Source organism: Heptranchias perlo, chromosome X, assembly GCF_035084215.1.
Source record: "Heptranchias perlo isolate sHepPer1 chromosome X, sHepPer1.hap1, whole genome shotgun sequence".
In the NCBI taxonomy this organism is placed as follows: Eukaryota; Metazoa; Chordata; class Chondrichthyes; order Hexanchiformes; family Hexanchidae; genus Heptranchias; species Heptranchias perlo.
This window is the reverse complement of record NC_090370.1, coordinates 24,427,906-24,440,915: the sequence shown is the minus strand read 5'-3', so window position 1 is coordinate 24,440,915 and position 13,010 is coordinate 24,427,906. Positions and strand designations below refer to the sequence as shown.

The 13,010-nt window shown below is 43.4% G+C and overlaps 1 protein-coding gene across 1 annotated transcript; it reads left to right on the top strand.

Moving 5' to 3' along the window:
- The first annotated feature begins 5,073 nt into the window (after positions 1 to 5,073).
- On the top strand, positions 5,074 to 11,429 carry LOC137306983 (probable G-protein coupled receptor 139). The gene is made up of 2 exons (XM_067976346.1): positions 5,074 to 5,140; positions 10,501 to 11,429. Exons 1-2 carry the CDS (start codon positions 5,074 to 5,076, stop codon positions 11,427 to 11,429), a joined length of 996 nt encoding a protein of 331 aa, XP_067832447.1.
- Positions 11,430 to 13,010: the final 1,581 nt, after the last annotated feature.

Genomic DNA, 13,010 nt, shown 5'->3' with positions numbered 1-13,010 from the left:
TTGATAAAGGAAGGTCGACGAGTTAAGTAGTGCCCTACGAGAAGTCCTAAGTCAAGAACCAGGACGACCAGAGTATTGCAGCAGGAGGGGGAAATCATTCCCACTGTGGATAGAAAATACAGGAGCTGGAGGAAAGATTAAAATGCGAGATAGACACTCTGAGACATGAGATAGAATTCTTGAAGAAGGGCTTAGATGTCTCCAATCCTAATCGTCCGCAGAATTTCCCTCACTCCCCCAACTCTCCCCAGTTTGGAAGCATAAACAGCGTGTAAGTTAGGGCTAGTGGGATGTGGAGGAAGAGGAGCTCCGGGGAAGATGGTAGAGATAGAAGTCACATTAGGGGATGTAAACACTCGCCATATTGTAGTGTTGACCCAAAAACAACAGGTGACGGGGGATGGTATCTTAGGAGTAGATTGGATGGGAAAGTACAATGTGGCAGTGGACATGGGTGCAGACTCTTCGCAAGGATGGCTGCTGGTAGGGATACAAGATCAATATGACCTGGCAGTCGTGCCTCCAACATGAACGGAGGGAATTTGGTCAACTGCTAAAGACCGCCTCCGGTTGGGCACAACACAAGAATCAGTGTGGCAGAATAGACAAGTGGTACAGATTGCCCAGTCAGTGTCAGTATAAATTTGCTTTCACACTAAAGGAGCAATATTATACCTGGATCTATTTACCTCAGGGATTTCACAACTCCCCTCACCATCTGTGGTTCAGACGACCACCGCCAGTGAGAAATAACTTTTAACTCTCTGCTGGGCCACTAACAAATTTGCCTATATCAACGGATTAGATAAAGTCACACTTATGACCGCCCTCACCCACACCAAGTTGTTACTGTCAGGTGCATTGAAAGCCGTAACTGGAGGCCGATCAGCATCGTAAGCTGAATTGGGCACAATGGCCTATGTCCTCCAGATGGATGGAGGGGAACGAGCCCCGACCATTTTCTCCGACAGCCTTTTAACTTGTTTGTCACTGACTCATTAATTACCAATCTGGGAGAAACGAGGGTTCACCTCAGCGGATGGACAGCCATTACCCACCGCTGACCTCTTTCAAAAAACGTTGGAACTGGCCCGAAATCAAACACATTTGGTCGCTATTGTAAAAGTAAAGGCACATTTGACAGATAAATCGGTACTTTATCAGAACCGAATGAATATCCCCAGAGAAATCAGAACATTCCAACGACTACTTGAACAAGTATTATGTTAAATAAATGTTGGAAATGTTTGAACAACAATTGGAATTTGGTCTGCAACGTTTGTAGATAAAAAGGTTTTAAAACGTTTTGCCCGAAGTAATTTTGTTTGGGCTAAGTTAAGCTTAATCTTCTGTGTCTATGACAACAACCTGGAAATGTTGGATTAACTATAAACTAAGAAGAACGAACTGAAATTCTATCTCCCGACATGAAAGGATTTGTTAAATTACGTAAAAGCGACGTTGAGGACTTTGTGTGCATCTGATGATATTTGGCTCCGTTGTTTTGTTTCTGCCAAGAAGTTAATCCCTTCCAAGGACACGGACATCTGTTTTTAATTCACCAAGCAACGACCTATCCATTTTGTTTAAAATAATTGGTGTAATTTAACTGGATATTTCTCCACGGTGACAGGATGACATCATGAATTAACAAATTATCTAATTGTGCTCTCACGAAGACCCGCAATAGATTTTCTGTGTTCCTTTTTGAACAGGGGACCGTGGTGTTCGGGAAGGCATGTGTGTTGTTTGTGTAGGATTATGAAGAGTAGCTCTTTGACACAAAAATGGCTTCACAAAGTGACAGAGCAAGCTTTGCGAGAGAGATGTTGGTGCAGGAACACCCAATGGTGTGAAGAATTGAAGAGCTTATCTGCAGACAGCGGCAGATATCAAATGTCACAACGTGGTGACATTTTGGAGGAAGACTTAACATATGGAATCGATAACTCTAAATTGCACAGAGAAGGAAAAGCAATCATCAGCCTTGATCCAAGTTGTTTTTCCTCTCCATAAAACGTTTTGGTTTGTTTTGCTTTAACTCATTTATTTTCCGAGACAGAGACTTTATGGTGGTGTGGGGCGATCGCTAACGAAACGTAATTATAAGCACATCTGTCTCTACTGTAAAACCACAAAGCCTGGATATAATTTGTTTCTGAAATTGGAATTGATAAGATAAATTGCTTTGAGTTGCTGTTCAAGCACTGGAGAGGGGAAATTTACCTGTCCATGTAGTTTAATCAAAACATATTTTGGAATAAAAGAAGTCCAGTCTAAACGGTTCTGAACCAATTCTGTGTATCGAGGAAGAAAATATGTTGTGTGTGGAAATAAAATTGTATATTGACAAGTCCTGTCAGTCCACAATTACTGATCAAGAATTGAGATAAATAAAAGCTGGCAATGAATTTAAGTAAAAAGAAATACAAATATGTATTAAGATATTGGACCAGACTATAAATATTGCACTGGGCAATAAAGTTCCTCCAGGTCCTGTGAATGAGATGAACTGGTAATTTAATGGGATGTGTAAATTGTTTGAGAGGAAGTGATTGAGGATATAAGAAACAGAGAAATTACACCACCAAATGGGAACATTTCTAACGTCATCGCCATGAGTGATTATGGGTAAATAGATCATGCGGGCATGATTTACCAAAATATATCAATCTGGTATAAATGTGCAATCTACTGAAAGTCATGGAAGTGTAGTTGAGAATAGTAAATTAATATCATTCTCTTGGACGTATTTGTGTCCTTGCCGATACTGAACAATGAGAAAACCGCATTTGATGGCCTGGCCACTAAGTGAGACATCGGGACCATGCAGGCAGAGATAAGCAAAGACACCCCTCGCTCTTTTATTAAGATAACATGAAAACCCAGGAATGACAACAGTGGATATGAAATATACAAATGCATGTAACGGAAACCACGATGAAGGACATGATTACAAAGGATTACGGGCTGCTGAGCAATAGCTCTTACAGGATTGATATCTTACTGGGCATGCGATGTGTGCCATGAAAACACTTTCGAAAATACCATGAGGGAAAGCAAACTTCCCAGCAGAAATTACCTGTGATATGTTGCGTGTTTGCGGAAATACATGATGGAGATGCACTGAAGAATGGGTCTCAATCATGCGCAGTTCCTTGACAACAGCCGACATGAAATGGTTAATGTGGCTCAGGAGAATGATAAACTGTTTAAACAAGGCGCTGAAACAAGCTCCATAGAAAAAGCGACTAATTCGTGAAACAATCAGGAAACACCGGTACTAATCAGAGGGATTGAAATTAAAGTAAAGAGGGACATAGCAATTTGGATTTCCAAAATTCAAGATCACGTTCCTTGCGGTTCACAATGGAATTGGGCGAGAGAGAAATAATAGTTGGAAATAATATCCACAAGCTGGATATTAGTTAATGGGGAGAGGGAGAATCATTTAGGCTCATGATTTCTTGATCATATGATGCAACGTAGGCTTCTCTATTAACCAAATGAAACTTAGAATCAATATGTCGGGGTTAATGTGTGCTTATGTAAAGTCAAGATGATCGTAGGCAAGATCAAAGAGATAGTGGAGCGATAAATTGAAAATTGAACCTGGGTGGAACCAGGAGCTAAGCCTGGTCAATATCCCATCTCACATAGTTTTCATAGAGCTCCCAAACATTTAGCAAGAGGACGGTGTTATTATGAGCGGGGCGAAGTCGTGTTTCGGTTTGTCAGAGGCAGAGCATGCTGACACTTCAGAACTATAAACGCCCAGAGGTCATGAGATGGTCCGTTTCTAGATGCTATAATTGAACCAGAGTGGTTCCACTCAGGTTCAAGAGGAGGGAATGTAAGAATCAGGTTTAAAACAAGCATAGAAAATAGGAGGGCGAGGTCCGCCTAACTTATTGAAACCCAAGAGGTCATTGAAAGAGTGCTGAGGCATTTGAACAGTAAAAAACAGGAAGATTCTCGGGACAGGGTTTCCTAACCTAGTGTCAACATACTAAGACCCGATAACGGTCAAAGACTACATAAACACTAAGACATTAAACACTCCATGGTGGTTTTTGAAGAATCAGCACAGGAGAATGGTTTATGAACAGGAAATAAGACCGGCGGTGCTTACGTACAGAACAACACAGCCGAATAGTATAAATATAGGGGAAGCTCCCTAAAAAAGTTGAAGCTGTCAAGAGGGGACAGTGGGAAGTCCATTGCAACAGGCAGTCCGCAGACGTCAGGTCTGACCTATCTGGAGGGACAGACGGATTGGGTTGTATTGATTGGATGTCATTAATGTAATCTGTAGACAGTTGCATTATAACTGTAATAACTGTTGAATGTAATGTTGAAGACAGCTGCAGTGCGACTCTCTTATATTTCAGTCTATTAAACGTGTCATTTATAACCACTCGGGCTATAATCAAGCGGAGGTTATTGTTGAAGGATTAACAACCCATAGTTGCGACTGGAACGGGAGAAATCAACTAACAGTATGTAAATAACACCCTAAGTTTAACAGTCCAATTGTGTGAGAAAAATCAAGTGTGTCTAATTTTCGGAGCCTGAGAGACAAATTCCCCAGTTTAATTGGGAAACTGAATGGCCACAGTTAAAGAGACCAGTCACATCCCAGAGTGTAGACCTGAGAGGGAATCTCCAACAGTTGTAATTTAATTACAGAATGAACACAGCAGAGTGAAGGACATCACCAAAATAACATGGGATGGATAAATGGGCCTGATGATGTTTGAAGGAACAACGCCATTATTTGGGAGATACAATTTTCAATTTTCATTAGTTGATTAATGTTATGACAATTGTGCAGTCTTTGGGGTTTTCAATTCAATCTCAGCACTAAATGTATTCCATTGCAGAAGGGACAGAAACCGGCTGTCGTAATCTGTTTGTTCCAACAAATAAAACTAATATGAACGAGGTTGCAACCTCAATGTCCCCGTGGAGATCCCACAGGGTATAAATTAAAGGTTCTGGGAATGTATTGCCTCAGATTCAATTCAGAGACTTTGCCTGCATCACGAAGGGACAGATCGCTTCACACAGAAAATGCATGCGACTTTTTACAATATCAGAAAAGTATACTACATGATCCTTGTCGCCATTGGTGTTCCTGGTACGTGACTATAATCATTTGAATGTGCAAATCAGTGTGTGAGGGGGTCGCTGGTTTTGACCTGTGTCTCATAATGTTACAATCTGGTCTACTGGTGATCGTTCTACAGTCACTGGATCAGTGATATGCCCACAATAAATAAGATCGTATGTGAATATATATTTTTCAATTTAAGTCTCGGGCGCAAGTTAAATTATCAAATTATTAACTTTAGAGGAAAGTTGCGGAATCTTGCCCCTGCATTCAGTGCTGACAACTGTCCGGGGTATTTGTTACTGGGATTGTGTGTCAGTGTAGAATTGTACTGCGTGTGGGCCAGTAACCAGAGTGGGACACCTGACCACAGTGACCATATATTACTGGGAGTATCTGACAGTGTAGAATTGTACTGAGCGTGGGTTAGTAACCAGATTGGGACACCTGACCCCAGTGGCCTTGTATTACTGGGAGTATCTGACAGTGTGGAATTGTACTGAGTGTGGGTTAGTAACCAGATTGGGACACCTGACCCCAGTGGCCTTGTATTACTGGGAATATCTGACAGTGTGGAATTGTACTGAGTGTGGGTTAGTAACCAGAGTGGGACACCTGACCCCAGTGGCCTTGTATTACTGGGAGTATCTGACAGTGTAGAATTGTACTGAGTGTGGGTTAGTAACCAGAGTGGAACTCCTGACCCCAGTGACCATGTATTACTGGTCATGTCTGGTATCTGTTTATCCCTGTCGCTGTTGAGAAATACTTTCTTTATTCTGTCCTAAAGTTACCCATTAGTACCCCTGAATCTATGCCCTGTAATCTTGCGAAATTGATGTATCTGTAAGTTTTGTACAGGTTTTAATTTCTTTATCCCCAGAATTATCTTCTCTGGTGGCACAAGGTCGCATCTGAGAGGTCTGATTTTGAGCCTGAATTGTCTGTGCTCAATTCTGGCTGATTTCCACTCTGTGTTCCAGGGAATGTTCAGACTTAGATTTGATCTAACTTCTGGCAGACTCATTCTTCTACTTTAAGAAAGTATCCTCTAATCATACCCGAGCCTCCAGTATTACCTTTGGCTCGGATTATTTTGCTGCCTTTATTGAATCTAATGCTGTGCTTCAGTGTGAATGATGTAGATTAATCAGAGAATAAAGTGAAATGCGTTAATATTGGGGTGTTTCTTATTGTACTGAACCAACAGAAACAGATGTTAACTATTTATTGACTGATATATAGAAGTACAGCACTGCTACAGTATTCAAACCCTGTGTATAATGGCTTTATCTTACTCTATGTATAGTTACTGTAAACATTTTAGTTATGTTGGTGCTGATTAATCCCTTTCCCCCACTGCGGTCCTGAGAGTTTCTGCGTCATGACGGTTGAAATTTTTGGTCATGCTATTTCCACAGGATGAATATTAGGATGTGGTAATTAATCGGTTCACTTCTGTAACTGATTACAGTTTGATGAACCAGTTCTGATACTAGATTCAGAGTCTCTACACATATAACCTGAACCGATCCATGCCCTTAGATCAGTGAGGTGTGTTCCTGCGAGGAGAGACAGGTATAACTGAAGAAAATACATATCGGGTTTCCATAAAACATAGAAATGCCCCGGGGCAGTAAATAACAACATTCGTAAACTCTTAATAATGAAATAAATAATGAACTGCTTCAATAAATAAATTAATTCAATATCTCCAATATTATGAAGAAACTGGGGAATGTAACTAACTCAGACTCATATTGTTTAATGAATTTAATCAATTAATATTTGAGAGTGTTCAGTTCCTCTCCTCTCCGAACTCTCCCCTTCACCTCGCTCTGAAGACACTACTCGGCACCAGATGTTCATTTATATCATTGCCCATGTCGGGTCCAAAGTCCAGTAAATCCGTGCTCCCTGCTAACTCACAGCGGATGGGATCTCACCGGCCTGACACCAGGAGGTCTTTGCCTGTCTACCTTCCCTCCATTGATCCCCCGCTTGTACTTTGCGAAGCCTCACTTTTCGTTTACTGGTTCAATTCTCTTCCTCGCTCTTCCGCTGGAACTCCTCGCTCACTCGTTAGGTTTTACTTCATTTCATTTGGTTTTATTTCTTCACCCAATGCACGATCAGTTGCTACTTTTTACAATGGGATTACAAGACCTTGCTTTCACATGTAACAAAAGAAAAATCGCACCATGGGCAGTATCTAGGGAAAGGACTTTAAATTCAGCAGATCTGGGATAGAAAGGAAAAATACTCCGAGCTTCCTTCTCTTGATCCCTGAAAAGTACAGGAGTATGGATCACGGGTGAGAACAGTGGAATATTCCCGCACTAACATGCTCACAGTCTGAGCTCTGGAGAACACTGGGATATCCCCGCACTTACATGATCACAGGGTGAGCTCTGGAGAAAACTGGGATATCCCCACACTCACATACTCACTGCCTGGGCTCAGGACAACACTGGGATATCTGCACACTCACATACTCACAGTCTGATCTCTGGCGAACACTGCGATATACCCCCACTCACGGACTCACTGTCTGAGATCAGGAGAACACTGGGATATCTCCACACTCACATACTCACTATCTGTGTCAGGAGAACACTGGAATATACTCACACTCACATATTTACTCTCTGTGTCAGGAGAACAGTGGCATATCCCCATAATCACAAACTTACTGTCTGGGCCCAGGAGAAAACTGGGCTATCCCCACACTCACATACTCACTGCCTGGGCTCAGGACAACACTGGGCTATCCCCACACTCACATACTCACTGCCTGGGCTCAGGACAACACTGGGCTATCCCCACACTCACATACTCACTGCCTGGGCTCAGGACAACACTGGGCTATCCCCACACGCACATACTCACTGCCTGGGCTCAGGACAACACTGGGCTATCCCCACACTCACATACATTGTTGCAGAATTTAGAAACGCATCAGGTAGTAAGAGGAGGAGTGGGGCCGATTATGGACCATAAAGTAGATCTACTGGATGGAGGCAGAGGGCATGGCTGAGGTATTAAATGACTACTTTGCATTTGTCTTTATCAAGGAAGAAGATGCTGCCAGAGTGTCGGTAAAGGAAGATATATTTGAGATACTGGATGGGCTAAAAATTGACAACGAAGAAGTACTAGAAAGGCTAGTTGTACTTCAAGTAGATAAGTCACTCGGTCCGGATGGGATGCATCCTAGGTTGCTGTGGGAAGTAAGTGTGGAAATTGCAGAGGTATTGGCCATAATATTCCAAACATCCATAGATATGGGGGGTGCCAGAGGACTGGAGAATAGAAAATGTCACACCCTTGTTCAAAAAAAGGTGTAAGGATAAACCCGGCAATTATAGGCCAGTCAGTTTAAAGTCAGTGGTGGAGAAATTTTTAGAAACGATAATCCGGGACAGAATTAACAGTCACTTGGACGAGGGTGGATTGATTAGGTATTGTGTTTAACTAACCTGATACAGTTTTTTGTTAAGGTAACAGAGAGTTAGATGAGGGCGATGCAGTTGATGTATATGGATCTTCAAAAGGAGTTTGTCAAAGTGCCGCATGGTAGGCTTATCATCAAGATTGCGGCCCATGGAATAAAGGGGGCAGTAGCAACATGGATACAGAATTGGCTGAAGGACAGGAAACATAGAGTAGTGGTGAACGGTTGTTTTGTGGTCTGGAGGGAGGTGTACAGTGGTGTTCCCCCGCGGTCAGTGTTGGGACCACTGCTTTTCATGCAATATATTAATGACTTGGATTTGGATGTAAAGGGCACAATTTCAAAATTTGCAGATGACACAAAACTTGGAAGTGTATTAAACAGTGAGGAGGATAGTGATAGACTTCAAGAGGATAAGCACAGGCTGGGGGAATGGGGGACACGTGACAGATGAAATTTAACGCAGAAAAATGCGAACTGATTCATTTCGATAGGAAGAACGAGGGAGGCAATATAAACGAAAGGGCACAACACTAAAAGGGGTACAGGAACAGAGAGATCTGGGGGTATATGTGCACAAATCGTTGAACGTGGCAGGGCAGGGTGAGAAAGCAATTGAAAAAGCATACAGGAACCTGGGCGTTATAAATAGAGGCATAGATTACAAAAGTATGGAAGTCATGATGAACCTTTATAAAACACTGGTTCGGCCACAACTGGAGTATTGTGTCCAGTTCTGGGCATCGCACTTTAGGAAAGATGTGAAGGCCTTAGATAGGGTGCAGAAGAGATTTACTGGAATGATTCCAGAGATGAGAGACTTGGAACAGAGACGGTTGCGAGAAGATTTGATAGAGGTGTTCAAAATCATGAAGGTTCGAGGCAGATTAGATGGAGAGAAACTGTTCCCATTGGCGGACGGTGTGAAGGACCAGAGGACATAGATTTAAGTTGATTGGCAAAAGAACCAAAGGTGACATGAGGGAAAACTTTTTTACACAGCGAGTGGTTAGGATCTGGAATGCACTGCCTGAGGGGGTGATGGAGGCAGATTCAATCATGGCCTTCAAAAGGGAACTGGATAAGCAGTTGAAAGGAAAAATTATGCAGGGCTACGGTGTTAGGATCGGGGAGTGGGACTAGCTGGATTACACTTGCATAGAGCCGGCATGGATTCTCGAACAATACTGGGATATTCCCACACTCACATATTCACTGTCAGGGCTCTGGAGAACACTGGGGTATCTCAACACTCACATACTCACTCTCAGGGCTCTGGAGAACACTGGGTTGTCCCCACACTCACATACTCACTGTCAGGGCTCGGGAGGGCACTGGGATATCCACACACTCAAATACTCACTGTCAGGGCTCGGGAGAACACTAGGGTATCCCCACATTCACATACTCACTGTCAGGGCTCGGGAGGGCACTGGGATATCCCCACATTCACATACTCACTGTCAGGGCTCGGGAGGGCACTGGGATATCCCCACATTCACATACTCACTGTCAGGGCTCGGAAGAACACTAGGGTATCCCCACATTCACATACTCACTGTCAGGGCTCGGAAGAACACTAGGTTATCCCCACATTCACATACTCACTGTCAGGGCTCGGGAGAACACTAGGATATCCCCACATTCACATACTCACTGTCAGGGCTCGGGAGAACACTACGATATCCCCACATTCACATACTCACTGTCAGGGCTCGGGAGAACACTGGGGTATCCCCACATTCACATACTCACTGTCAGGGCTCTGAAGAACACTAGGGTATCCCCACATTCACATACTCACTGTCAGGGCTCGGGAGAACACTGGGGTATCCACACACTCACACATTTGCTGTCTGGGCTCAGACACGGAGAATGGTCCGTTGAGTTTGATCAATAATTCCCATTCTCTTTTCCCTCCTCTTTTTTACAGTTAATTTAGTGGCGATTGTGATCCTGTCCCGGGCAAAGTGCGGCCTCTCCACGTGCACCACTCGCTACCTGGTGGCGATGGCAGCGGCGGATCTACTGGTCATTATCACTGGGGTCATACTGTGGCGGATCAGTTATTATTATTTCCCAGGATCTTTCCTGGACATCACCCCTGTGTGTAGTGTTATCGCTGTCATGACTCGTGCAGCCACAAACTGTTCGGTCTGGTTCACAGTCACTTTCTCCTTCGATCGATTTGTCGCCATTTGTTGCCAGAAGCTGAAAGCGAAATATTGCACCGGGAAAACTGCGGCTGTGGTTCTAATAACAACCTGCATTCTGCTCTGTTCAAAAAACATTCCCTTCTACTTTACATTTGAACCTGGTGAGATAATCGACAATGTACCATGGGATTGTTATCCGAAATCAAGTTATTTTACTGAGCCCGGATGGGTGGGATTTGACTGGTTTGATACGATTTTAATCCCATTGCTCCCAATTGCTTTAATTATGTTGCTCAACGCTCTGACCATCAGACACATTTTGGTGACCAGTCGAGTCCGTAAGGGACTGAGGGGTCAGAGCAAGGGAGATACTGGCAATGACCCAGAGATGGAGAGCAGAAGGAAGTCTGTGATTTTACTCTTCACGATAACCGGCAGCTTCATACTTCTGTGGCTGACCAATGTTGCTGAATTCTTATTTTATAACATTGCAGGTGCAAATCCCGTGGATTACAATGATTCTTTATATATCTTCGAACAAGCCGGAACTATGCTGCAGATTTTAAGTTCCTGCACAAACACATTTATTTATGGGGTCACTCAGTCCAAGTTCAGAGAACAGTTTAAAAGCGCGGTGAAATATCCGGTTACCTTAATTATTCATTTCATGAATAATAAAAACAATGGGGCACAGCCCAGGGGTTAGAGAGCGTGTTTCCAGGACATTAATCTCATATTGATCCCTAATTATTACATTAATGAATAATAAAAACAATTGAGCCCAGCCTAGAGGAAGGAACGCGTGTTTCCCCAGATTTCACTCCCCTGAATCGCTCGCGACCAGAAAATAAAAACAGGGCTGGGGCATTCATTTTATTTAGGGGGCGTCATTCTTTTGATTGACAGGACCACCATTCTGGTCAGGGGACGTCACTCTTTTAGAATCATAGATTCATCGAATGGTTACAGCACAGAAGGAGGGCATTCGGCCCATCGAACCAATGTCTGCTCTTTGTAAGAGCAATCCAGTTCGAACCATTCCCCCGTTCCTTCAGCGTAGATCTGCATTTTTTTCACTTCAAATATTTATCCAACTCCTTTTTGAAAGCCATGATTGAATCTTCTTTCACCCCCTTCCAGGCTGTGCATTCCAGATCATAACTACTCGCCACACAAAAACGTGTTTCCTCATGTTGCCTTTGGTTATTTTGCCAATGACCTTAAATCTATGTTCTGGTTCTTGACCCTTCCGCCAATGGGAACAGTTTATCTTTATTTACTTTATCTAACCTATTCATGTTTTTGAACATTTCTATCAAATCTCCTCTTAATTTTCTCCGCTCTAAGTAGAACAACCCCAGCTTCTCCACTCTATTCACATAAATGAAGCCCCTCATCCCTGGGACCATTCTAGTAATTTTGTTCTTCACCCTCTCTAAGGCCTTCACATGTTTCCTAAAGTGCAGTGCCCAGAATTTGACACAATACTCCAGTTGAGGCCGAACCAGTGTTTTATGAAGGTTCAACATAACTTCCTTGCTTTTATGCTCTATGCTTCTATTTATAAAGCCCAAGATCTCGTATGTTTTTTAAACCGCCTTCTCAACCTGTCCTACCACCTTCAACGATTTGTGCACATATACCCCCAGGTCTATCTGTTCCTGCACCCCTTTAGAATTGTACCATTTAATTCATATTGCCTCTCCTCATTCTTCACACAAAAAGATGTCACTTCGCACCTCTCTGCGTTAAATTTCATCTGCCATGTGTCCGCCCATTCCAACAGCCTGTCTTTTTTTTTTATTCGTTCATGGTATGTGGGCGTTGCTGGCGGGGCCGGCATTTATTGCCCATTCCTAATTGCCCTTGAGAAGGTGGTGGTGAGCCGCCTTCTTGATCCGCTGCAGTACGTGTGGTGAAGGTTCTCCCACAGTGCTGTTAGGAAGGGAGTTCCAGGATTTTGACCCAGCGACGATGAAGAAACGGCGATATATTTCCAAGTCGGGATGGTGTGTGACTTGGAGGGGAACGTGCAGGTCGCGTTGTTCCCATGTAGCTGATGCTCTTGTCCTTCTAGGTGGTAGAGGGTACGGGTTTGGGAGGTGCTGTCGAAGAAGCCTTGGCGAGTTGCTGCAGTGCATCCTGTGGATGGTACACACTGCAGCCACTGTGCGCCGGTGGTGAAGGGAGTGAATGTTTAGGGTGGTGGATGGTGTGCCAATGAAGCTGGCTGCTTTGTCCTGGATGGCGTCGAACTTCTTGAGTACTGTTGGAGCTGCACTCATCC